Source organism: Necator americanus, chromosome X (genome assembly GCF_031761385.1).
Source record: "Necator americanus strain Aroian chromosome X, whole genome shotgun sequence".
In the NCBI taxonomy this organism is placed as follows: Eukaryota; Metazoa; Nematoda; class Chromadorea; order Rhabditida; family Ancylostomatidae; genus Necator; species Necator americanus.
In genome coordinates, this window is record NC_087376.1 from 15,179,297 (window position 1) to 15,204,240 (window position 24,944).

Genomic DNA, 24,944 nt, shown 5'->3' on the forward strand with positions numbered 1-24,944 from the left:
CGTGGGGAATGAGAATAATTCAACACCCTGTAGACATTTTAGCACAATTTATCTACCAACACTACATAAAACGCCTATGTAACACTACTTGGAGAGCCGACAAGCGACACTGATGTGCTTCTCGTTATCCAGTCTCGTTATCAAGGAGTATGTAGAGCTTTGTTCTGAATCGAATCCATAACTGTAGATGCACACTCTCTTTGAAATACTCTTCATTTATTCTACCTTACGCGTAAGCCAAAAAGTAGGGAGTGGTAGAATGTATACCAACAGCTGTTGCCACGCGGGTCTTTCCGTCTGAGAACCTTCTGTGCCACTCGGGCAGACCACACCTCAAACTTGGGTAATCAATCCTTTATATATATATATATATATATATATAACAATAAACATGAGGCGCGATTATATACATACATATACGAGTAATGGGCAATAATGGTGAGCATAAGTGAAATTAAAATGAGCAGAACTAAAACTAGATAAATGAGAGAGCTGCTACAGTGAAACTGAGCCTCCTATTTATGCGGTACTCATGAAGGGGGGCCTCAGCTCGCAGCTGGGCCATCTGGCCTTTGCGAGACAGCGAACTGTACTGTTTTTGTGATCGAAAGCAACTTCTTAAAGGGGGCAGCTATCTTTTTAGACTTTAGTCTTTAGCTAAAGTCAAGTTACATTCATATTGACTAATGAAATACATAAGAAAATCTTGAGATAAACTAGTCATAGAGAGGTGACTCCCTATAGTCCCCGGCGCAGTTAATCTGATGGCGAAGGATGATGGCTTTGTCCCTGATCCTTGTAAACTTGTCCACTGCCTCTGCGGTCGTCGTTGTTGCTGGTTTGTCTCGATCCTTGACGTTACTCGTCGTCCAGCTGGTGTTGAGGGCCTTTCCCCTATGAACGTCTCGTCAACTTATGGTGTCTTCTTACTGATGTGCGAGTTGAACTTGGTGTTGTATAGCGTGTACAAGCTGCTCTCGTTGGCGCGTGTTCCGCACTACTGGCAGTGGGCTCCCGGCGCTGACGTTGTGGTGGAGTCGTCAGTTTCTCTAAGATGCTCTCAATGCTCTATAGATGTTGTACATGTGAAGCTGGCGTACAAATAAATACATGCAATGTATATGCAGTAGTCATAAGCTGCTTTTTTTCTCACAACTCCTTGCGCGGTCCATGCTTCTTTGCGGGTTCACAGCGACAAGCGAATGACTGTTGTCCGTATTATGAGACGTGTCGTTGCTCTCATGAATTTCAAGAGAAGTTGTGGAATCAGTAGAAAGATCCGCAGTCCGTGACTCCAGAAGAAGATGTACCCGGCGATAATGCTGACAATGAGCGCTATGGCGATTATGATGGCGAATTTATACCAAGTTGCAAAAATGTCGATGATATGCGCGACGTCTGGCAGAACTATGTCGTTATACACGTTACTTTCTCCCTCTATGAGTTTTTCAGCAGCGGAGTACAAAGTTTTCATCCAATGCAGTACGCCGGCGATCTCGAACTGATGCTTCTCAAATCCGCCACAGAAAGATGAGCAATTGATTCGAACTTGTGCGTGGTTGACCGTGAATTTTAGCGACGACGTGACTCCCAGGGGGTCGCATGGAACTGTGAACGCCGTATCGTGACAGACTATTGACGCCATCGTAGGTCGATCCCTAGATTTGCAGACGACTTTCGCGACTGCCCCTTGAGGGCACTGGTAGCATCCTGTGACTGTGGCGTCGTCAACGGTGCACATGGAATTTGTAACTTCCTTGATCGTTAAATCGAATTCTTCCTTGATCATAGCCAGTAGTTCCGCTGTCGAGAGGCTCGGTATGGTTGCATTGACGGAGGTAATGTTCTCTTCCACGTGCGTTTCCTCGAATTCGATCCAGGGGGGGGGGGGGGGGGTGCATAGGAAGAAGGTTCTGCAGGTCAGAGTGAAACAAGTTCGTGATATTATTCTATATTCTTGTCGATGCATGCACAATTCACAGAATTTTCTGCTAGCTGGCATTTGCAATTTGCTTGCATATTACAATCGAGAGAGTCGGCGGCTTCTCTCGAAGCGCAGTGAAGAGTTGGAGCGTCGTTGACGATAAACCGCGCCGTGTTCTTTCCGTTTGTAATAAATGATGTATGTAGTGCTGGAGTTGGAGGTACGGTGATAGAGCTCGCGTAAGTTTCACAGTTTCTCGTTCTTGTGGAACAGTTGGATGGAGAACCACAATGTTTTCGTGCTCCACGCGATTTGGTTGGATGGTGGTCATCTTTATCAGAACTTCCTCTCTCCAACGTAGACATCGAAAGATCTCGTATACATCATCATCCACAGTCACAGCATAGACTCTGTAGAACAGGCAACCACTGCTCATGTAAAAGCATCCGCAACCTGGTCCTCCACAGCTTTCCACACAGTAAATTACTCCTGGGAAGTCGTTCCTTTGTCTTAGTTCAGGAAACAGTGGTGTTGATTCCAGCGCATTTTTCTCCCTTACAGTTACCTGATTGAGAACATCGTTTTGAGCCGACTATTTTCTGAACTGTGTTCCTCGTAAACAAAATTTTCTGGCGGTCACACATTAGTTGAAGTTTTTTCCATTCTAGTCTTGTTTCTTTGAGAAGTTTCTCTTCATTTTGCATTCTGAAGCAGACTTGTTGGTGAAATGTGTTCATCTTTAGCATCTGCGTCCTATCGATTGTACAAGTCTCATTGCTAGTAGATGAGTGAACGCATACGTTAGTTTTCAACTGGAAGATATCGACGTTTTGGCAGGATTCTGCCACCGAGACACACACGAGGAGAACTATCAAAAGAAGCGGAGAATGAGGGAACATTTCTATTCTCGCTCTTCTTCGAATCCTTTCTCGTCTCCGTTGAAAATGCAGCCAACGTTGGAGGGTTGATCGCGGTACTGCTCCAATGCAGAGAACAAGAATTTTGCAGAAAATCCGACATGGGATGCCTAGCGTTACAGGTACGTAGGAAAGAATGTAGATCGGTGCAGTAGTAAGGTAGAGGCCGATCGCAATTACTATAATCGCTGCTCGAGGTGAACATTCTGGGTTCAACACGTTAGCTGTACAGAACCAGCACTAAACGTTTTCGCAGAACGGTACTTGAGGGCAGGTGGCTTCAACAACTGTCACTTGGTGACCATCGGAGATTTTCCATTGAATGAAGTAGTCCTGCAAGGTGATCTCTGGGGGTAGCTGTATCTTTCCCTTTTTCGGTGGTTTTTCTTTAACGATGCAGTATTCTCTTGCGCAAAGCTCATACTTCTGTGCGTTGAACGATGTGAGTTCAACTCCTTTTGGAGAGCAGCGTACGAATGCTCGAACGGAAGGCAATGGAGTGGAAACTGCTTCCACTGATGCATTGAAAAGCGCTAGTAGTGACAGCAGCATTAGTGTTATAAGAAGCGTCTTTACTAATTGCATGTTCGCGGTACCGTGGTTGAGATTACTGTAGTTGAGCTTTTTCCGTTGGCGTAAATTGTAGCGCGTACCTTTTGTAAATTCGGGGGCTTCGTCCATGGGGCGAGCACTTGTTTCATCTTGTTAGCACTTTCGCCGTCGGCAGCTTCTTCGTTGTCGTCCAATTCAATCGGCACGAGAAGATTGACAGGTCGGCGAACGAGGCGGCGCTTCGGTAGTTGAATCTCTGCTTCACGTACCACTCCCGTTAGAGATTGCTTCAATTTACGAATTATTCCAATTTTCCAGGAAATACGAGGCATTACTGGATCTGAGATGAGCATCACTTTATTTAAAGTCGGGCTCGTTCGTGATCCTCGTTTGTTGCTTATCTCGAGTTTGTGAGTTTCTCGAATACTGCTAAGATATTGTTGACTCCATATTTTCCTGAAGCGCTCGGTATACACGTGACTTGATTTAAGAGCCTCTTCCGCTTGGCGACGGTTTCGAAATGCAATTGTCTCCTCAAGTGGAAGATAGTTTTCATCCTCACTTCCGGTGCTACATGTTTCAAAAGGGAATGTGATCACCATGTCACGCTGTATGTAGTCGATCGATCGCAAAATCGGAGTTTCATCCCAATGCTGTTCCTGATATGACAGCGGTCTTGTATTGAGACTGCCTTCAATCTCAATCAGCAAGGTTTCCATTCCTGACTTTGTTAGGAACCTTCCTTGAATGACTTTGTAAAGGGAATGTTTAACAGATTTGATCAAACGCTCATAGAAAGCTCCCTTCCACGGAGCGTACGGCGTGGTCTTCCACGTGATTCCCTTTGTAGCCATGGCGTTGGCAAAGGACTTGTCGTTGATGACCGGCAGTACAGCATCCTGGAGAATCTGCTCTCCTAGAAGAAAATAGGGCCCGTTGTCCGAAGTGATCGAGGTTGGGACACCTCTCCCAGCAAAGAACCGTCGTAGAGCGTTTAGCAGGTTAGCAGTAGTCATATCTGACACGAGTTCCAAGTGGAGAAGCCTTGTCACTGGACACGTCATGATAATACCATAGGCTTTGACGGTTTCATCGCGTTCTTTTACCGTGAGGGGACCAAAATAGTCGATACCAACGTGCTCGAATGGCCGTGCTCTTTGTACGCGTCGATCAGGGAGGTCCTCCATCTCCGGATACCTGAACAGAAGGTTGTTCATTTTCTGACACGGAACGCATCTCCTGATGACTTGTTGCACTAGCTGTCTAAGTTTGGGAATCTAGTAGTATTTCCTCACGCTTGCCATAGTATGCGCAGTACTGCAATGTATTGGACTGTGTGATTCCCTCACTATCGCTTTTGGCAACTATGAAGATAGGCTGTCGAGCTTGGTATGGCAGGATATAGTTGTCCATGCGACCTTGACAGTGGAATATTCCAGAGTCGTCTTTCTGCAGTTTTAGTTGCTTAAGCGCTTTCTGACGATCCTCTGTTAAGTGAACTGCTTGGTGATCGCGCACAACTATTTGTAGAGCCATTTGCCTTTCTTTCGCAGTAATATAGGAATCCGTTGTCATGTGACAACGCGTTTTCCAGAACTCTGGAGTGGAGTCGTGATTCTCCTTTTCCCATAAGTCGTTTGACGAATCTTAGGACGTATGCCACTGTGGTAATGACCGAATTCATTTCGTTGTGCCTCTTCCAGTCCAGTAGCTCCATAATGTGAGTTCTTCTCGCCGACGATACTAAGCGATACTAAGGAAGCGCGTAGCTGTCGTTCTCCACGTCATTTGGTATCTTGAAGAGACGGCATGTCTTTGGCCATTGCTCTATTGGATCCAGGATAAACTTTGGTCCCTTCCACCACATATGGTCAGTCATGTCGTCCTTATCGACTCCTCTCGTTGCTGAGTCTGCTGGATTCACTGCGGTACTCATATATAAAAAGTGAACAGTAATTGGAATGTCCTTCACAATCTTTCGTATCTCGGTTACGCGATTCTTAACAAATACTCCTGTTCTTTCTTCTGCAGGGCAAGGCGATGCGATCCATTTGAGAGCAATTTGCGAGTCAGACAGGATGACTACTTCTGAGATCCTTGTGCGGTATTGAATCGCCGTAAAGATTGAGTGTGCAACTCGAGTAGCCATTGTAACGGCGTTGAGCTCTAATTTTGGAATCGTCACGTTGTCTTTGATGGGTGGAAGTTTGGATTTTCCAGCGAGTAAATTGCTTACCAGGGTAGAAACAAGGTAAGCACACGTTTCCATAGCTTGTCCGCTAGCGTCTGAGAACAGCACAAGCTTTGTTGAGCGACCTCTCGCGGCAACACACACTGAAAGCCGTTGACTGCTCGGTTGATATCTTTCCATTGTTGCTGATGCTCCTCAGATATCTCCGTATCCCAGGAGTAGTCGAATTTCCACAGTGATTGGAGAAATCTTTTACCTGCCAGCATGAGAGGTGTGGGCCATCCTTGAGGGTCGTATATTGCCGCAACTTGTTCTGAGACTGACCTCTTTGTCACGTTCGCTTTCGGAGGGTAGTTGCACGAAAACACTAGTTCATCTTTCTCAGTGTTCCATAGTATTCCAAGGACTTTCGGGCTATCATTCCCAGTTAGGTCGGCGGATGTGATTCGTTTCTTCAACTACTTATCATTGGATTGAAATTTGCGAAGGTATATTGAGCTCATATTGAGCTCTGAAAACGACTTTCGAATCGTTATAAAACCGCATCCCCTCGTCTGATGATCTTTTGGTTACGATGAGATTGTCCACATACGTGTTGTCTTCGATTTCCTCGGCAAGCTGGTCATCGACATGCCTTCTTAGGTGATGCACTATGGTTCCGGCAAGCAGAAAAGGAGAGCAGTTCAATCCAAAGGTTACTCTTGTAAACCGGAAAAACACTAGATTCTCCTGAGTGAGTGGCTGGTGGATGTCTTATACCCACATGAACCTTGTTGCATTCCTGTCTTTGGGATGCAGCCGTACTTGCAGAAAGGCTTTTTCGACGTCGCTGATGATGGTAACATCTCCAAATCTAAAGCGGAGCAAGATGTCCCACATCTTCCGAAGAATGACTGGTCCTTGATAGAGAACGTCGTTCAGCGACGGGGAATTGCTCAGATGTGCTGAAGCATTGAACACAATGCGTAGCTTGGTAGTTTCATTATGCGGCGTGACAACGGCTTGATGTGCTAGGTAGTGCACAACTTCTCCTTCCTCGACTATTAAATCTTCAGCAACTTCTTCGATAATTCCCAGCTCCAGTTGACTCTTGATCGTGTCGTCGTACTGCTGCAGTATAATGGGATCCTTCCTAAGCCTGGAAAGATTTGCTTGCAGACGACGATATGCAATCAATTTATTGTCCGGAAGTCCGCTGGAAAGCGCACATAGTATCCATCTTCTTTCTTTTCGATAGTTTCTTCAAAAGCTTTCCAGACTTCTGCGTTTGTCTGCTTCAGTTCCTTCGTTATTGGACCCGGAAATTCCTTAACTCCGGACTTCTCGAATTCACAGAACTGTTTCCAAGTCTGCGCAAAATCATTGTCTGTGTCCTCTAAGGCTATTGTTTGGGCCACTTCTACCGAACTTTCCGAGTTGACCAACTCTTCGTTGCTTAGCCCAGATATGAGATATCCCAGTCGATATTGCGAGGGGATTGCTTTCAATCCGGATGGGAGTGTTGTTTGAGCTCCTGGTCCATCCTTGAGGAGTGAGAAAAGATCGGCGCAACCAAGAAGGATATCTGGCTGAATCTTCTTGACAGTATGGTTGATGGAGAGATGAATATAGTTTTCGAACAGGAACCGTTTGTCCTCTTGACTCAGACGGCTTCTTGTTAATGGTTTTGTAATGGCATCGATTTTCGTAACTGTGAACGTATGTGGAACTCCCTCAGCATCCCACATGCGGAGAACCGTGATGTCGCAAGTCCTTTCGAAAGGCTTGTGAGCGCCGAAGGTGCCGATGCTTAGACGACTGGAATCTACGTCTTTCAGCTGGAGGCGCTCAGCCAAACTGCTACTGATGAACGCACGGTCGGCTCCTGTATCGAGATTCACGTAGACTGGTCCTAACGCTTGTGTTGCCGGATTAAGTACTTTGGCTTGTCCCGTCAGAATGAGAACCTTCGTTGTGTTGCTGACGTGAAAAACTGCGTCTGAAGCTTCCATTTCCCCTTTGCTACCGTCATTCGAAGCGACCGTATTTATTTTCGAAGTCTTGGCCTTGGGTGGTTGAGGCTTCGTTATCTGCTTCTGTGGTACTTTTCGGAGTGGAGGCTTTTGACGGGCTTTTCGAGAGCTAAAAAGTTCTTTGCAAATGGACGTGTGGTATCTGCTTGTCTGCAGATTCTGCAAGTTCGTTTTGGGGCATTTCGTAGCCCAGTTATCCTTTCCTCCACAATTGTGGCAGAGATTCTGCATTCTCATTATTTGTACTCGTTGCTCCCGAGAAGTGACTTCGTCACAGTCCTTCGCTGGATGTCCGCTTTCATGGCAGTAGAAATAAGGTGCTAAACGTGGGACTACTTCTGTTTTGCTGAAATATTTCTTCTTTTCAGCATTTGTTTTCTCCATTTTTCCACTTCCCAGGCTATGCTCAACTTGGCGGATGATCTTGAGCTCGGTTTTGATATGCTCCATTGCTGCTGAGAGCAAAGCTGCCGTACTCCAATTTCCTCCGTTCTTCAACTGCGTTTTTTGCCGCAAGATATACCTCTGAACGTCCACCGAGAACTTCGCAAGCAGCTCTTTTTGCAGAAAAATATTGTCGACGTGTTCCCCCTTGAGCGTTATTTGCGAAGTTATAGAGTGGAGTTGCTCGCAAAGTGCTTCCTGGTCTTTTAGACGGTCGGTTCGGGCGCGCGCTCCGTGGAGATTTTTCAAAAGTTGATCAACCAAAGCCTGTTTGTCGCCATATTTCTCCTTCAGCTACATGCTCAATCACCAATTGGTAGATGCTTCCCGAGACCTCGAAATGCTTAACAGATTCTTCTTCGTTTCCTTCGAGGGCGTCAAGAAGGTAGCTGAACTTGAAGAGGTTGTCAATGTTTCTGGAATGCATGCACGGTGTGGTCGAAAGATTTCCAGAACGTCTCCCATTCCCAGAGTTTTCCGCTGAATTTTGGAATTGGGATTGGAGCGAGCTTCATTTCCGGAACTTTACACCTGTTAAGCGAGCTTTGTTCCTGGTCGAATTCAAGCTCCTCTTGAAGTCGGGTTAGCCTTGCCAGGGCTTTTTTCGCGTTGTCCAGAAGAGTTTGTGCTGCTGTAGTATTTGTTTCAATCCTTTCAATAATCTCTGGGAGCGACTGCTCGTTGTCCAACCTGTCCGACTGCTCGTTGTCCAACCTGTTCGTTGAACTTCTCCATTGCAGCCTCTAGCTTGTTTGTTTCGGTGCCAATTGCCGCGTGTCCGTTTCCGAAATGCCGTAATTTCAGTTGCCTCCATTGAAGAATAGACGTACGCATTGATGATTTCGGACTCTTCACGTATGATTGCCGACAGACGGTTTCCTGAGCGCGTCAAAAGGCCTTGCCGTGTCGCCAGGGTTGATGTTATATTGAATACTGTATGTAGTTCACTAGAGCTTAGAAGAAGACTTGGACATGAAGTGCAGAGACAGGACGACGTGCAAAAGAGACGTAGTAGAACTCACTTCCTTAGTTGTCGATCGGTCCTTGTCGAGTTGGCCGATGCACCGTAAGCCGAAAGGTAGGGAGTGGTAGAATGTATACCAACAGCTATTGCCACGCGGGTCTTTCCGTCTGAGAACCGTCTGTGCCACTCGGGGCAGACCACACCTCAAACTTGGGTAATTAAACCTTTATATATATTTAACAATAAACACGAGGCACGATTATATACATACATATACGAGTAATGGGCAATAATGGTGAGCATAAGATAAGTGAAATTAAAATGAGCAGAACTAAAACTAGATAAATGAGAGAGCTGCTATAGTGAAACTGAGCCTCCTATTTATGCGGTGCTCATGAAGGAGTACTCATGAAGGCATCTGGCCTTTCGCGAGACAGCGAACTGTACTGTTTTTGTGATCGAAAGCAACTTCTTACAGAGGGACGGCTGGCTCTTTAGACGTTAAAGTCAAGTTACATTCATATTAATCAATGAAATACATAAGAAAATCTTGAGATAAACTGATCATAGAGAGGTGACTCTCCATAACGCGTAATTAACTTACTGTTTCCTATACTTACTTAGATTAATATCACAGGTTTCTAGCACTTAGTTTAGTACCCTTGGTTGACAGGCACTACTAAAACCACTGCAATTGCCATTCTTTCTTTGCGATCATTAAGTCGAAAAGAAAGCAATTTGAAAGAACCAACGCTTTTCAACGAAAACGTTTCGCATATTTTGCAAAAACAAGAAATTATGACGTGATTAGTTAGAACACTTTGGAATCCGATAGTTAATAGCGTAGCCGCTTGATGTCTTTTAAAGTTCGACAAACCACGCCAACGTTCTATTATTGTGGCTAGGAAAAAACTTCGAAAAACGCTGAGTTGCATTGAGAACCCCACCTCTTAGATGCTCAAATAAAAGATAAAAGTGTCTGGCGTGAATCAATCCCCTTGACCCCACGTTCACTTCAATTTAGAAGTTTGAGGTTCACAAACGTGTAATGGCCTATACAATGACTTGCGGGGGCTAGCCGATGTGTCAAGCAGTGTTTTTATCCTCTCGGACAAGTCTGGTACCAATTTATCGACCCGAAGGGATGAAGGGCTTAGTGAGCACTAGGCGGATTCGAACCTCCGATCGATCGCGCAGGAAGCGGAACCTCTAACAGCTACACTACACACGCCCTATTTCTACCAGATACAAAAAATTATTGAACAAAGTCAAAATCGTTTTGTAGAAATTAAGAAACGGGCTGAATATTAACGTCCCCATAGGATGGGACACGCCAGGCTGACCTTTTTTAAGAATAGAATTAAGAAAGATTTCCTGACTAATGAGGAAAGCCTAAAGTCATCTAGGCTACCGAAAAAAAAAATCTGAGAAGAAATGTTGAGGTAGATTGACGTTTTGTATTCATCACTAACACTTATGGGGTAAAATGCAGTTAGGTGGAGGGGGCACTCTGAAGCGACAAAATCGAACCGCTTTCCTACTTTATTTAGTGCTATTCGCGGCGGGTACTTCGAGTGTGCCAGTACTGCAACACCTGCACTCAGAGCGCGAAAAAGGTCATGGAGCACAACAACAAGCATACAACAATGGCTGCCTCTTACTTGCTTAATTCGTTGAAAACCCATCCGGACGAACCGCAGGCGGGGTGGGGCGTAAGGTCGTGGATTGATACCTTTAAATTAGCGAGAAAAAACCATCCTTTGTTGCTTCGACTTTCGTTGACAGGTTGACAAACTTGAGAACGCTCTCTGTCGCTGCATCCATTGAGATCACGTCCTTAGTTACTATTTTAAGTTTCAAGCCGTTGATCGTTGATTATATGTAGTCGGTAAAAATGTGGTTGGGGGTTGGACACTCAGTAGCGCCCTAATTTCCCGACGCTCTAACTTACTTTTTTTCTCTCTCTCTTTTTCTTTTAATTTTAGTTTACACGTCATAGATCCTCTAAAACTAATGTTTAGGCCCTAGAGCTCCGTTTAATGTGATTATTTACTCTGAGAAATAAGGGCGCTACTGAGTGCTCCCGCCCCCAACTACATTTTACCCTATCTTATGTAGTCAAGTAGTGTCACAGTCCTGGTGCACCTGAACACTAGATCCAAATTATTTTGCAAGTCGCTTGAGGTTGCGTCTATTTGCAATGCAAATCCTACACATACGCGGATTTTGAAGAAAATTTGAATTTATTTCGTGGAGTAATTTTTGAAAAAAGAGTCCTGTTGACAATCTCACTGTCTGTTATGTCACTCACAAAAATCGTATCACCAGACACTATTTGCAGACTACTAGAGAATTTTACGCACGCATCACCAGATCTTGGAATTGCTCTAGGACCAATAACTGAGGGGTTTGCTACAGCCACGATAGTGCATCCAGGCAGAGGGTCTGCTCTGCTTTGTAGAACTCCCCAGGTTAATAAAAACGAATGAGCAAATCCCTGCTCTTTATGCTCATTTAGTGCATGTCTTTTCATACTGAGAAAATTGTGCCAATAGGAGCATTCTTGGAAATTCTCGACGTCGCGTTCTTTCCAGGAATAGGTGCACAGTTGAGTCAAAATAGCTTGCAATCGCGCGCTTGGTTGTGCTTGAAGTGGCACGATGGACCCAGCGATTGGGATCAGGGCAGAACCCTCACTAGCTTCACTCATCTCTGCAGTCCAAATGAAGCTAGCGAGGGTCCCGTCTCGATCTCAATCGCTGGCTTCACCTCGCTGCTTCGAGTGCATCCCTTCCTACAACTGCACCGAGCTTTAGGTGGTTTTGACACGACTATAACCCAAGATGTAGTCTGTGTCACAGTGCTAACGCGAAACGTCTACCAATACATGAAGAAAAGACCAAAGCAGCAATTGAGGCTTCAGATTACTGACGAGCCAACTCTGCACAAATACGATCGACGAAATGGAACCGAATAAACTGGGTTTCCTCGATTCTCTACTGCTTTGAGGAGTTGCTTTGATGGAGGGCTCAATCACGAATCTGCTTAGCGCCGTTGTTACATTGGGTAAAGTGATGCCTCTTGTGCTCTTGGTGCCTCTGATACCTGGATTTGTAGAAGGTTCTTTGTGTGTTCGCTGTTGTTCTTGAAAACTACTCCAAGAACCCCATTTACTAGTGAGAAGAAATCAAAATCGGAAACTATTCCGAACAGTGCCTTCGAATAAAGGCGGAAATGAGCATGCTGGAAATTGTAGGAAGCAACCGCATGCTATACCACAACATGTATTCCCAGAAATTGAGTAGCCTGGGTATAGAGATGTTTTGAACTCAGGAACTATTTCGTCGCGCTTAACTCTACTGCATTTAGACTGAGTACATGAGCCTATTTGCGAGCATCTGATTGTGTAGCAGATCTTGAGTTCGCCTCCCTAGTGAAAAACAACGAAACTTTGGAACAGGCAGTTTGATCAGTCTCGAAGTTGTCTTTACAAGTTCGTTAGTTTTGTTAGCATGGTTAATTTGAATACAAAGACCGGAATTGATTCTATTGAACAGGACTTTCTCATTATAGTTGTAAGTGCAGTTTCCGCGATTTTCGCATACTACATTTACATTGTGTCGCATATATCCATGCTGACAGGATCAACCTTAGTTGTTAGTGTCAAGAGTTTGGTACAAATCAACAAAGTGGACGGTATATTGATCGGAAGCGGATTGAATGTCCTCACTGGAACTGATTTTTCTTCCAATATGGATCCTTTCCTCTTCGCAATTCATGTGCACTTAATTAACCACATGATGCTTCTGATGGAGGAGTAAACTAACATTGTTAGAATTAGAGTGAATGTTAGATCCTAGCCCCAAGTGGCCAACGGTGAGGATTACCTATAACATACTTGTCCATTAGCGAAGCGATTTTTCGCAAAAGTCTGGCGGTTCGCATGGCATAGTCGGGAAGACTATTGAGCTCTCACTTTCAGATCGCAACGTAATCGTGCTACTTTCATCTGATGATGATTTTTCCAATTCAAATATATACAATTTCGATATGTTAGACATAATTCTGCACATTGTGTTGATGCAAAGCTCAAATCTTGATGAAGGAGGCATTATTTCTACTCTCCTCCGTTGTAATTTATTGAGCTGTTCTCATTTGCTGTCACTGGACACATAGTTGAGAGCGCTAACATAGCCATCAGCAGATATGTGGATACCTGTCTACTTGAAGACAAAGAGGGTCGCTCAAGATTTTTTTCAAATTCCTGGATGACCTTTAAGGCACGTGTCTTCAATCGTCTAGCTGGACGAATTCTGCAGGAAGATAATTCTGCTGAATCTACTCTTCCTCTCTGTTGTATCTCCCACTCAGAAATACAGCCTTTTCAAGTTCTGGAAGCGAGTCTTCCACAGAACTACGCATTTCCAAGGGATACATTTTGTTGAGTGGTCTTTGGATAACTCTTTTATTTGGCGCGAGGAGCTTCACTGATCTTTCAAGACCATCAATAACAATAAGTACAATGTCTCCAATTTGCAGTGTATTTGTCACATGCCGCGGTTGTTTTAGTAGCACTCTCCGGTTATCTCTCAAGTATGTGAGATATTCCTTGTCCCATCGCTCCCAAAATAATGTAGCGAGCGTTTCCGAAAATATTAACTCTTCCTGTGCTTGCGCAACTGTCTGAGCCAACTCAGGATCATATGACGTATCGCCATTACCGCGCTGTAACTGCGTGCTTGGAATAGAGTACTTTAGATTTCCTTGTAGGAAATCGATAGATCTTATTGGTATCTCATCAAGATCCGTTACACTTACTTTTGTCAACGGGCGAGTGTTAATTATCGCTTCAATTCTTGATATTACTGTAATCATTTGTTCAAATGACAATTTTTACGTCTAATGCTTTTTTGAAAGCATATTTTCACGGAGCCAACCATTCTTTCCCTTGCGCCTCCCATCCATGGTGAAGCAGGTGGATGGAAAATCCACATTATGCCATCTGAGGCACTGTAGCTCAGGAACCACCATTTTCATCATTTTCCAGGAACAAATTCTCAATCACTTCTGATCCCAGTTTAAAATTCGTTCCGTAATCAGTTCGGATGAGTTTTGGAACACCTCTTCGAGATGTAAAACGAATGAAGTTACTTAAAAACGCACCAGCTGACAAATTTTCAAAGATGTCTTGTAGTAAGACATGTGAACAAACAGACGTACATTTTCTGTATGATGTTTGACTCGAATGGTCTCATATAGTCGCATTCAACATCTGCAGAGGAGTTGGTTGCTCTTACCCATTTGATGGCAATGGTAGCATCTCCGGTGTTCCATAGGGCAATCCGTGGCATTTCTTACACGTAATGCAAGTAGCAGATATTTTTTAAGTTACTCTAGATGGCTAGGGTATCCAAAATCGTTGTCTTGCCAGCGCGAATGTCTGCTTCTTGTCGCAGTGTGCGCTTACACAATGTAGGTCATGAATGATTAGCCTGGTTAGTTCCGAGTAATTCCGAATGAAAATTAGCATTTTTGTGTCATATGGCAAATTATCATTAAAGAAAAACAAACGTTTTTCGAAATGTCTAGTGTTATTATTCCAAACATTTCCTTCGGCAGGACTACTTGCTCCTTTCTTTTGTCAATGTTAACGGAATCTTCAGCTATGTGGTTAGTACCGTGATCAGCTGTATGAGGATTTGTCTGCTTGTTGCGGACATTACCATTATTGCGGACATTGTCGTATTGATTCCGAGTAGTAGTGTTATTTCTTGGAACTGGTACGGTATTGGAAGAGCTTTGGTTGCGCGATCGGTCGCCAGCGTTATATCTTGTCTTGTTACCTTCATTTGAAGTGGAAACGCAAAGGTTTGTATCGTGCGCTCCTACCACATTTAGGACAATTTGGTTTCTGACAGTCATAACTGATGTGTTCTTCTGAGAAACATTTCCAGCATTGTCTGGCTTTTTTCACTCTATTTCGCCTTGACTTAATGTCAGTGATTGTTCGGCAGTTCGCTGATGTATGATTTCAGTTGTCGCAAAAACGACAAAAGTTTCCCAATTTTGGGGGTTCAGTAATATCCACACCGTACTGTCTTCAGTTCGAATGGTTTTCATATTTGACACAACCTTTTAAACATGCATCTACAAACTTTTTTCACATTAATTTCCTTTTCAAAATGATCCATAACATCTTCTATTTTCACTTCATCTTTATCTTGAATGGTAACACGAACGTTTTCAACGACAGTGTAAGGAAATTGCTCCAGAACTTTCTCTGTGCACATTGCATCCTGCATTTGTGGTATATTTTGACCTGCAGAGACCATTTGATTCATGCGAATTCGAATTTTGTCGGATGTATTCATACAGCTATCAGTCTTCGCTGCTGCCAAATTAATCAATTTTTGCACCATTTTTGTTCTGCTAGTCGGTTTATTACCGTATTTCTTTTTCAAAGCAATCATCCACCTATAATTTTGTGGGATCAATTGTATGCCTTTTATGGCTGTTTCTGCTCTCCCTTTGAGGCTATCTTTAAGTAACAGCATTTTCTCGACTGTACTCAAAACCTTACTTTGGTCAACGGACGTTTCATATATTGCCCAAAATTTTGGGAACTCTTCTTCGTACCCGTAGAATTGTGGAAATCTTAGTTGCTTTGGTTTGAGAGTACGACATATGAAATCTTCATCCTCTTCCCTACTTCTTTCCGAATTTGGATTGTGCTCCAAGGGGCAAATGTCGTCATTTTGTGAAGAAGAACCCTCTTCGTTTTCCTCAGTTGGTGAGTTTCATTTATTCCTGCAGGTTTTTGTTTTCTGGGGTTTCTATGAGTTATTCCTATCTTCCTTGCAAGTTTTCCCATGTGATTCCGTGCCTGTGTGACTCTGGCACTTAGTATATATATATATATATATATATATATATATATATATATATATATCATTTCGTTTGCCTTTGCAATCCTTTCATGGCATTGCGTGTCATTTTCAGTCTCCTCAACTTCATTTGTGAGGCCTTTTTTATTTCCCTTAGATCTTGCCTCTTCATATTTTTTTTTCTTGCAATTCATCTATCAACGCCCGAAGAGCGTTTCTGCTCATCTTGATTGTCTCTATGCTTCCGGAGAACTAATTTGCTGCACTGAGATATTCTTCATACTTTTTCTAATCTGTTCCTGATGGTTTTTATCTCTTCTGAGTAAGTGCTGTACTCAACCAAGAGTGACTGGAGTGTTTTTGCACTCAGCAGTATAGGCCTTTCGTGAAAAACAACTGTCATTGTGACGCAAAAGAAATCGTAGCGATGACACGCTGTGGGCAGTGACCTTAGACTGCACAAGAGATAAGCTTAAGCAGCTATTAGCTTGCTTTTGCCAGCGAAGTGTGGGCTGGACTTTGCGTAAGCAGCTATAAGTTTGTTGCTGCTAACGAAGGGTGGGCTAGACTTTATTAAGAAGCTATGGATTTGCTGCTGCTAGCTATGGATGGGCTAGACTTTGTTGATCCGTTTGAGGATCTCGGCTTTTATCAAATTTAGCCGATGCACCAAAATGTATAGGTGCGAAGGAATTGTATGATTCCTTCTTGTACTGTACTATTAGGAGAGCAATAAGACTAGTGCCTCAGAGTATACGTGGTTCAGTGGAGGTAATAATATTTATTGGCAAAAGAATGTGCGTGTGCTCACTAGGAGCCACAAAAAACAGCAATACCCATTGTGGGCGGTCGTAAACAAACAAGCTTCGTGGGCTGTCATCTCGATAAGATGACCGCCACAAATATGGGTCTTTACAATGCCGAATATTTGCGCAAGGCATAAGTTATAAAACATTGTGCGCAGAAATATAGAATAACTACACATAATTGGGGTCCTGATCAGGACAACATCTTCGATTATACTGCTTCAACATTGGTACGAGATAATGAAAAAAGTACGAAAGAAAGCCATGTCATGCAGTCCATGACAAAGCCTAGGTAGCGTTTTCAGCGACGAGTGGTACCTTGTACCACTCGTTTACTTCATTCATGTTTTTCATTTTCGTGTGTCTCACTGTCCTTACATACATTTCTGTTTCTGTTTCTGTTTTTCCACTCTTCTTAACGCTACTCTCCTTTCTTCATCATGTCTTTACTTCCCCTTAATTGCGCTGTTTACTTTGCTCTTACCTTGGGAATGCGTACTGCATGTACACTATACGTAGGGCACTTAAATCGCGTTAATATATGACAAGAACATGGAACGTAAAAGATCATAATTCGCATAGGAAAAATAGCGGAGGTTTTTCAAATGAAAGTAAAGACTCTTTTCCTGTATCTATTTCTAGTTGGGGAAAGTACTTTTTCTACAACACATCCTGAATTGATCACCTTGATCACCTTGACTCCCGTTGATCTTCGAACTGGTCGAGCGGGCGCCAGTAATCCTTCCATTTGTCCTGATCTCGTGCCAGAGTAGCCCAATGGTTCTTCCTTTCGCATGGAACACGAAGAGCATCATATTTTTCTTTGGAGGACTTCGTGAAGAAATCTGACCATCGGGTCTTCGGTCTTCCTGTAGTGCGCTTAATATCGCGGGGAACCCAGTCGCTCACGGCTTTGGTCCAACTGTTGTCATTAAAGCGCATCACGTGTCCGGCCCACCTTATTTTAATTTCCGTGGCAAACGCGGCGGCGTCTCTAATCTTCGATCGTTGACGTAGGAGAGAACTTCGAATCCCGTCCCTCACTTGCGTGAAACGAGATACTCCTAGCATCACTCTCTCAATTGCGCGTTCAATGACGCTCACCGCATTTTCTTCCTGCTTGCGAAATGCCCAGGTTTCCGAAGCATAGGTCAAAGCAGGAAGTACGGTGATGTTGAAGAGGTGAGCACGGAGCCGGGTGTTCCTGGTCTTCTTCACTACATCCTCGATACTCTTGTACGCTCCCCAAGCCGCTCGCCTCCTTCCGCCCAGCTCGGGAGTCAGGTCGTTCATCATGTTCAATTCCCGACCCAGATAAACGTAGCTGGTGCATTCGGATATATTCGTTCCCTTGAGCGTGAATGGGGCATCCGAGACCCATCCGTTCCGCATGAACATCGTCTTGTATAGATTCAGCTGAAGACCGATGCATCCACATGTTTCATCGAATTCAATCAGCATTCGTTCCGCTTGGCTGATGCTAGGTGTTATCAGTACGATGTCATCAGCAAAGCGCAAATGGGGCAGCTGCCGACCATCAACCTTCACTCCCATGTCGTCCCATTCCAACTTTCGCATTGCGTTCTCGAGGGTGGCTGTGAATATTTTGGGTGAAATTGTATCACCCTGTCGGATCCCCCTCTTCACGTCACTGATGATGTTCTTGTAGAATGGCGAAATTCCGGTCGTGAAGTTACTGTACAACTCTCGAAGTACCTTTATGTACTGAGTAGGGACGCCTTGGTTGTCCAGGGCTTCCACGACCGCTTCCGTCTCAACCGAGTCAAAGGCCTTCTTTAAGTCGATGAAGGTGAGACAGAGCGACATCTTGTACTCTCGTGATACCTCGATGAGTTTCGAAACAGTGTGAATGCGGTCAATCGTGCTGAATCCTTTTCGAAACCCTGCTTGCTCGCATGGCTGTCCTTCATCCAAGACCTATTAAGAATCACTCTTGTAAAGAGCTTGTAGATGACAGTAGGCAGATTGGACGATAGTTGCCGATTTCATGTGGATCTCCTTTTTTATACAAAAACACGGTCTTGCTGATCTTTCACTGTTTAGGAACCTTGCATTCCGACAGATAACGTGTAAAGAGCCTCGCCAGGGTGTTGATGAGTACTGGCGGTAGGCTCTTCAGGTGTTCTGGTCTTATTCTGTCGGGACCGGGTGCCGTACGATTTCTTACCGACATGATAGCATGTCGTATTTCGGACGAGAGAATCTCTGGAATGACTTGTCCGTCTTCCCTCAGATGGTGAGGAGGCAAGTGGACATGGCTGTCGAAGAGATCAGAGTAGAAGTCGCAGATGATTTTCTCCATACCCTTTCTCTTCAGCTTCAGCCAGCACTTCTGCTCTTCTCTCTTTAAGGTCTTCCTTCATCGCCTCTCTGCAAAGCTTTGCAAGCTCGGACGTGAGTTCTTGGTTCCCTGCGGCTCATGCTGCTCCACGCTAGCGTATCAGCTCAAGAGTTTCAAGAGACAGGCGTCTCTTGGTGGTTTTAAAACTCTCAGCCTTCTTCGCGCAGTCGTGAAGGTGCTCAACAAGCCGGTCATATTCCTCGTCGATGTTGTCCATTCTTCCCAAAAGCCGGCTAGCGTAGCGAAGAAATTCCAGTTGATGATAGTTCTGCGATGTCTCTCTCTGAACTTGGCGGCTTTCACTTCTCTCTTTGTGAAGGAAAATCTTCCTCGGAGGAGGCGATGGTCCGATCCCGTATAGAACTTTGGTACAACAGCGACGTCCGTCAGGCAGAACCTTTTATTGACGATGATGTGGTCTATTTCATTACGGTACCCTCCACCGGGTGACTCCCACGTCCAGCGTAGAGAGGAGGGCTTCTGGAATTGCGAGTTCCCATGGATGGTCTTAGTCGTCATGATGAACTCGGACAGCCTCTCCCCTGGTCATTCCATTGTAGGAAGTGGGTCCCGATGTGAAGTTCCTCCGGCGTTCTTCTTGGGCCAACTTTGGCGTTGAAATCGCCAATTATGACCAGGCATGATCTTCTCGGTATAACTTCTCCAGGTCCATATAGAAAACTTCGACTTCTTCTTCTTCGTAGCTTGATGTTGGAGCGAAAGCGACGAAGATAGTCAAAGCTGGTGTTGGACCACTTCTCATTCGCAGACGTCCGATTCGGGTCGTAAGTTGTTCGAAAGAGTCGATGTTCTTTGCCATACTCGTGTTGACGAGAAAGCCAACTCCACCAACACCTCTACTGTCGCATGCTCCTAAGAACATTTCTTCTCCAGTTTCATATACGGCATTGAGAGGGTGACGTCGTCTCGTCTCGGTCAGTCCGATGACGTCGTACTTGATCTTCTTGGATTGCATCATCAGATCTTCGATGGCCGCTTCCGATGCAAGCGTACGTGCGTTATAAGTACAGATCGCCATCCTGGTCTTTTTCCGTTTCGGTAGCCTACATGACTACTGCAACCCCGTCCTACCTGGCGCTACCGTACCAGGCTTTCCTCCGGAATCAGGAGACTCTTTTCTATTACTGTGTTTTGCGTAAAAATTTTAAAACCCATGGGTTTTGCAATCCTCTAGTCGAGCCATGAGTTTCTGGGAGAACTTCCGTTCTCCCGGAGTGGACATGTGGAGCTTATTTGTTGGAGGCGACTCCAAACCGCCTCCCTTGCACCTCCCAGTCACTTGATTGCAGGCTTCTGGCCGGACCGACGTGTGGGATACAAGGATGTCATGAGTCAGCCCTGACTCAGCAGAAACAGGGAGTCCATCCCCTGAATCCACCTACGTCTCTGGGCAAGCACAAGGTCGCGATTAGCTTCCTATCCGCCAGCCGGGGACGCGCCACGTAGCCTCGGGACTAACCGGTTGTGATCCCTTCAGGATGTCCCTCTAGTGAGGGAGATCCGTGGACATCTTGAATTATGTTTGCTGTAATATTGGGACCGATAATGAAAAAAAAACCAAGGAAAGCCGGAGTAATCCATGACAAAGCCTATGTAGCGTCCTCAGACATTACTCAAAGTTTCAACTCGTAAATATTTCTAATCGACATTGTTTCTGATGTCTTTGGACTCTCTTTCAAAATTTTTTCTTTGGTAGTGCAGTTTTCTGCTACTATTCTACCGATTCTGGGGACAGAAATATCAAACTCTCTTCATATTCAAAGTTAGGCCTAGCGTTTTTTATAGGAAGTAAACCCGCGAAATCTCCCGACAATGAATAATTTTTTCAAACACTAAATCCTAAACTTTGATTTAATTTCCGATTTCGTCTGCGCGAAAGTATGACTACTCATTTGTGCATCCGCAATTTTCACCACTTCTCAACCTCAAAGCTCTGCTCAGAAAAACTTAGAATCAAATCGAAGCTATCGAGGCACTTCGGCTCTGGTGATGCTATTACGTAATGGGGAAAAGTGACAGAAACGTGAAGAACATAACGTCGTTTCTTCTCCTGTTACTAAAACTAAAACAGTAGCGAAGCTAAAGGCAGGTGTCCAGGTACTGTGTGTCAATACTTAGTAGCCTGGTAATCAAATGAAAACGGCAGAGAACTTAATTATGTTGAAAAAAGTCCGCCTGTAAAACAACAAATACAATGAAAAGTAAACAAATCAAGTAAAACAGGAATGTAACAGACAAGAGAGAGAAAGTTCAAATTAAACAAGTTTTTCTACAATACATCCTGAATTATGCTGCTCTAATATTGGCACCGATAATGAAAAAAAACCAAGGAAAGCCAGTGTGGTCCACAAGCCTATGTAGCATTCTCAGACATTGAAGTTTCAACTCGCAAGTATTTCCAATTGACTTTGTTTCTGGTGACCTTGGACTCCCTTTCAAGGTTTTTTTCTTTGGAAGAACAATTTTCTGCTACTATTCAACCGATTTTGGAGACAGAAAAGGAATTCTTCATATTCTTCTTCATATTCAACGTTAGGCCCAGCGCTTTTTGTAGGAAGTAAACGTGCGAAATTTGCCAACAATGAATACTCTTCTGAACACCGAATCCTAAAGTTTGATTTAAAGCCAACACCCCGAATCTGGGGTGGCACGGGTTTCAGGTGGGTTATGCCTATACGTCCTCTATTGCAGCGCGCCACCCTTGCGCCTTCATAAAAACAGCATTGTGGGGCCGTCCGTTTCCACTGATACAGGAAGAAATGGACCGAATCACCCTCTTCCCCACAATCGTGTGGGCATAACTCACCTGAAACCCGTACCACCCCAGATTCGTGAGGTGATGATTTTAATTTCCGTTTTTTTTTTTGTCTGTGCGAAAATATGACTACTCATTTGTGCTTCCAAATTTTACCAGTTTTCAAACTTAAACCTCTGCTCAAAAAAACTTCGGCTCTGGTGATGCTAGTGGGGAAAATTGGCAGATACGTGAAGAACATAACGTCGTTTCTTCTCCTTTTACTAAAGCTAAAACAGTAGCGAGCTTTAAAGCTGGTGTCCAGGTATTCTGTCAATACTTAAAGGCAGCATACTACGAATCTGAGGTGGTGCGGATTTCAGGTGGAGTATCCGTATACGGGGTCGTAGACTATGGAGACGGGGGTAGTTCCGCTTATCTCTCCCTGCATCACTGCAAACAGCCGCCTTCAGAATGCTATTTTGTACGACACCATCTATTGCAACGCTCCACCCCTTGCGCCGCCTCCGCCCTGCGATTCGTCGAAAATCAACTTGGACTGCCCCGGTAGGCAGTAAGGGACGCTACGCGTGCAAGGGTGGCACGCTGCAATAGAAAGGATCGTACGAAACAGCATTCAGAGGTCGGCTGCTTGCAGTGACTCAGGAAGAGATGAGCGGAACCACCCCAGTCTTCATAATCTACGACCCCTTACACGGATACTCCACCTGAAATCCGTACCACCCCAGATTCGTGGTATACTGCCTTTAATAATGTGGGAATCAAATGAAAACGGCAGTGAACTTAATTGTGTTGAAAGACCTGTAAAAAACAAACAGAATGAAAAGAAAACAAATCAAGCGAAACAGGAATGTGAAAGACGAGGACGAGAATGAGAATTCGAATTAAATAAGTGATAATAATAAAGAAGGAGATTAATGCAAGGACAAATGGAACAACGAGAACAAAATTGGACAGAGGAAGAGCAAAAGATGTTAACTATGCAGTCACCTGAAGTAATCTTTCTCAACTGCATAATAAGGATAAAAAATCTCAAATTCCAATTTCATCCGCTAATTAGTTTGAAATTGGGAGATTATACTTCCTTTCTTTCCTGGATTAATGTTTATTGTGATATTCTCCTCGTTTCTTTTGAGGTAAGGGTACGTGAAACACCATAAAGCACTCATTTCCTACCTTTCTCTAAGCTTATTCCTCTGAAGCAACAGAGGAAATAGTTACTCAGTGTACCATTTTGAATTTCGCATTGGTTTTAGCATTAGTCCAATGGGTGGGGCCTCCCGCAACCGGGTGTAAGTTTAGATGCGAGTATTTTCCGCTCTCCTTGATGATGATTTCAGCCCCGGAAACTTATGGACATGACTGTTTGGGTAATCGTTTCCAGCGCACAGCCGTGGTTGCAGAGTACCAGTTTTGTTCCACGGATTGCACTTTCCGCGGCTACTTTAAAGACAGCCTACCACAGGTGCAGTGTGGAAACCTAAACATGACAACTTATCATTTTCATGTATCGGATACTCCAATGTTGCCCAGAATTCTGGCAACTTCTCTCGGTCCCCGTAGAATTTTGGTAAGGTTGTTGCTAAAATCTTTGTGTAGGACTCCTATTTGACGGTGGGTTGCTCTCTGTTGTGTCGCTATTTAAGAAATTAGTTCCTCTTGCATATTGTGAGCTTTCTCTTTGCGGTGTATGCTGGAATCTATAGTTTGCACTTTCAACAGTTTGATTTTTCTTCTATAGTTTGCACTTTCAACAGTTTGATTTTTCTATCTCCTATCTTCGGTCCAATTGTAAAAGCAAAAGATTAGCATCTTCTATTATTTTGGCGTACTAAACTCTTTCTCAAATTCCTCAGTCTCAGTAATCATTTCTTTTGGCTCGGTTTTTGAAACTTATGTAAAATTCCGACATTTTATTCTCATTTCATTTCGGTGTTGGATCCAATAGCAATTGCTATCCCTGCAGCATCAACCCGAGATTGGTTTTCTTCTGAGTTAAAAGAAAATGATTTCTTGACATTGTCCAAGCTAGAATAACTATCTGGTAATCTCTAATTTCTAAGAACTCTTCTCATTAATCGCCTGAGCTGTATACATTTACGATTTCAGAGGTTGCTCCGGCTGCTCTATAGAGCAATATTTCATAGAATCTAAATTGGTTATTTAAAGACAGTGTATCCCGAACTTGACAGTTTTGGGGCTTCTGTAGGGAAATATAGAGTTCAGCGCATGAACTGTAATTGTATCGTACAGGAACAAAACAACATCAGAAAACATAAAAAAAAGCTGATAACCTTCAAAAATAAAAGTAAAACGGAAGAACGTTGCTTGGAAGACGGAAATTTCTGGGTTAAAAAAGAAAGCAAATACTGACAGCATATTCAAGAGATCAAAAAAGTTCGATGTAATCCGTAGTGATGGGACACGGCCTTCTAGAATACGATCCCCCCCCCCCCCCTACTTTTTCTCATACGACGTTCCTGCGACAGTTCTCGGTTGCTGCCAATTCAATATATTGCTAATTTCGTGTTTTAAACAATCGAAATTTAACCGAGAACAAATGGCAAATGTGAAATTTGGTAGCTGACAGAAGCGAAGAAACACCAGGTAGTGGAAGAAGCAAATTTGCTGAAATGTTGTTGAAATATCGGTATTGAAATATTTTCATTTCTATTCTGAAATATATGAAATATTTAAACAACAAATACTGATTAAAGCGCATAATACTATAAAAAAGAGAAGAGGCAGGTACATAGGTCGAATTACAGAAGAACAATGAAAAAATGGAAAAATCAACATTTTGTTCCTACAATATGGCAGTGGGCCGACGCAGGTTCAACATCCCGCTGGGTGCGGGACAAGAGGTACCCGTGAAAACCGGCTGACCGCTCCTGTCTTCCCTTCGGCACCGCGCGCCTCCGCGTAATTGCGGCTGCCGCTCCACCAGCTAGATATCCTCCACGACCGCCTGAGATCACCTACACCCCACCTCCCTATTGCTCTCTAATCAACGCCGCGCGCGACTTTCGTGCCGCGACGAAGCGGTGGATAGTGCGAATTTTGAAGGGGGGAGTGAAGAACGAATTGCCGAGGCGAATTCTGATGTACGGAT

At 44.1% G+C, this 24,944-nt stretch overlaps 12 protein-coding genes across 15 annotated transcripts; 2 read left to right on the plus strand and 10 right to left on the minus strand.

Moving 5' to 3' along the window:
• Window positions 1-764: 764 nt before the first annotated feature.
• On the plus strand, window positions 765-1,106 carry RB195_023250 (uncharacterized protein; the record flags this gene model as incomplete). Its single annotated transcript, XM_064210614.1, has 1 exon — window positions 765-1,106. One exon carries the CDS (start codon window positions 765-767, stop codon window positions 1,104-1,106), a length of 342 nt encoding a protein of 113 aa, XP_064066495.1.
• An 80-nt stretch (window positions 1,107-1,186) lies between these two features.
• Window positions 1,187-1,789, minus strand: RB195_023251 (uncharacterized protein; the record flags this gene model as incomplete). The annotated part of the gene is made up of 1 exon (XM_064210615.1): window positions 1,187-1,789. One exon carries the CDS (start codon window positions 1,787-1,789, stop codon window positions 1,187-1,189), a length of 603 nt encoding a protein of 200 aa, XP_064066496.1.
• Window positions 1,790-1,991: 202 nt separating this feature from the next.
• Window positions 1,992-2,360, minus strand: RB195_023252 (uncharacterized protein; the record flags this gene model as incomplete). Its single annotated transcript, XM_064210616.1, has 1 exon — window positions 1,992-2,360. The coding sequence occupies one exon, from the start codon at window positions 2,358-2,360 to the stop codon at window positions 1,992-1,994; it is 369 nt and encodes a 122-aa protein (XP_064066497.1).
• A 721-nt stretch (window positions 2,361-3,081) lies between these two features.
• RB195_023253 (uncharacterized protein) lies at window positions 3,082-4,968 on the minus strand (the record flags this gene model as incomplete). Of its 3 annotated transcripts, XM_064210619.1 has the most annotated exons (3): window positions 3,082-3,411; window positions 3,495-4,590; window positions 4,712-4,968. In XM_064210619.1, 3 exons carry the CDS (start codon window positions 4,966-4,968, stop codon window positions 3,082-3,084), a joined length of 1,683 nt encoding a protein of 560 aa, XP_064066498.1. The 3 variants fall into 3 exon arrangements, with proteins under 3 accessions (XP_064066498.1, XP_064066499.1, XP_064066500.1); XM_064210617.1 differs by lacking the exon at window positions 4,712-4,968 and having other exon boundaries at window positions 3,495-4,580; XM_064210618.1 differs by lacking the exons at window positions 3,082-3,411; window positions 3,495-4,590 and having other exon boundaries at window positions 4,657-4,968.
• A 178-nt stretch (window positions 4,969-5,146) lies between these two features.
• On the minus strand, window positions 5,147-5,764 carry RB195_023254 (uncharacterized protein; the record flags this gene model as incomplete). Its single annotated transcript, XM_064210620.1, has 1 exon — window positions 5,147-5,764. One exon carries the CDS (start codon window positions 5,762-5,764, stop codon window positions 5,147-5,149), a length of 618 nt encoding a protein of 205 aa, XP_064066501.1.
• A 573-nt stretch (window positions 5,765-6,337) lies between these two features.
• Window positions 6,338-8,874, minus strand: RB195_023255 (uncharacterized protein; the record flags this gene model as incomplete). Its single annotated transcript, XM_064210621.1, has 3 exons — window positions 6,338-6,694; window positions 6,793-8,334; window positions 8,731-8,874. The coding sequence occupies 3 exons, from the start codon at window positions 8,872-8,874 to the stop codon at window positions 6,338-6,340; spliced, it is 2,043 nt and encodes a 680-aa protein (XP_064066502.1).
• A 2,651-nt stretch (window positions 8,875-11,525) lies between these two features.
• RB195_023256 (uncharacterized protein) lies at window positions 11,526-11,981 on the plus strand (the record flags this gene model as incomplete). Its single annotated transcript, XM_064210622.1, has 1 exon — window positions 11,526-11,981. One exon carries the CDS (start codon window positions 11,526-11,528, stop codon window positions 11,979-11,981), a length of 456 nt encoding a protein of 151 aa, XP_064066503.1.
• Window positions 11,982-13,342: 1,361 nt separating this feature from the next.
• On the minus strand, window positions 13,343-13,879 carry RB195_023257 (uncharacterized protein; the record flags this gene model as incomplete). The annotated part of the gene is made up of 1 exon (XM_064210623.1): window positions 13,343-13,879. The coding sequence occupies one exon, from the start codon at window positions 13,877-13,879 to the stop codon at window positions 13,343-13,345; it is 537 nt and encodes a 178-aa protein (XP_064066505.1).
• On the minus strand, window positions 13,343-14,355 carry RB195_023258 (uncharacterized protein; the record flags this gene model as incomplete). Its single annotated transcript, XM_064210624.1, has 2 exons — window positions 13,343-13,859; window positions 14,225-14,355. The coding sequence occupies 2 exons, from the start codon at window positions 14,353-14,355 to the stop codon at window positions 13,343-13,345; spliced, it is 648 nt and encodes a 215-aa protein (XP_064066504.1).
• Window positions 14,356-17,384: 3,029 nt separating this feature from the next.
• Window positions 17,385-19,017, minus strand: RB195_023259 (uncharacterized protein; the record flags this gene model as incomplete). Of its 2 annotated transcripts, none has more annotated exons than XM_064210625.1 (2): window positions 17,385-18,632; window positions 18,883-19,017. In XM_064210625.1, 2 exons carry the CDS (start codon window positions 19,015-19,017, stop codon window positions 17,385-17,387), a joined length of 1,383 nt encoding a protein of 460 aa, XP_064066506.1. The 2 variants fall into 2 exon arrangements, with proteins under 2 accessions (XP_064066506.1, XP_064066507.1); XM_064210626.1 differs by having other exon boundaries at window positions 18,763-19,017.
• A 138-nt stretch (window positions 19,018-19,155) lies between these two features.
• RB195_023260 (uncharacterized protein) lies at window positions 19,156-19,575 on the minus strand (the record flags this gene model as incomplete). The annotated part of the gene is made up of 1 exon (XM_064210627.1): window positions 19,156-19,575. The coding sequence occupies one exon, from the start codon at window positions 19,573-19,575 to the stop codon at window positions 19,156-19,158; it is 420 nt and encodes a 139-aa protein (XP_064066508.1).
• Window positions 19,576-19,684: 109 nt separating this feature from the next.
• RB195_023261 (uncharacterized protein) lies at window positions 19,685-20,095 on the minus strand (the record flags this gene model as incomplete). Its single annotated transcript, XM_064210628.1, has 1 exon — window positions 19,685-20,095. The coding sequence occupies one exon, from the start codon at window positions 20,093-20,095 to the stop codon at window positions 19,685-19,687; it is 411 nt and encodes a 136-aa protein (XP_064066509.1).
• Window positions 20,096-24,944: the final 4,849 nt, after the last annotated feature.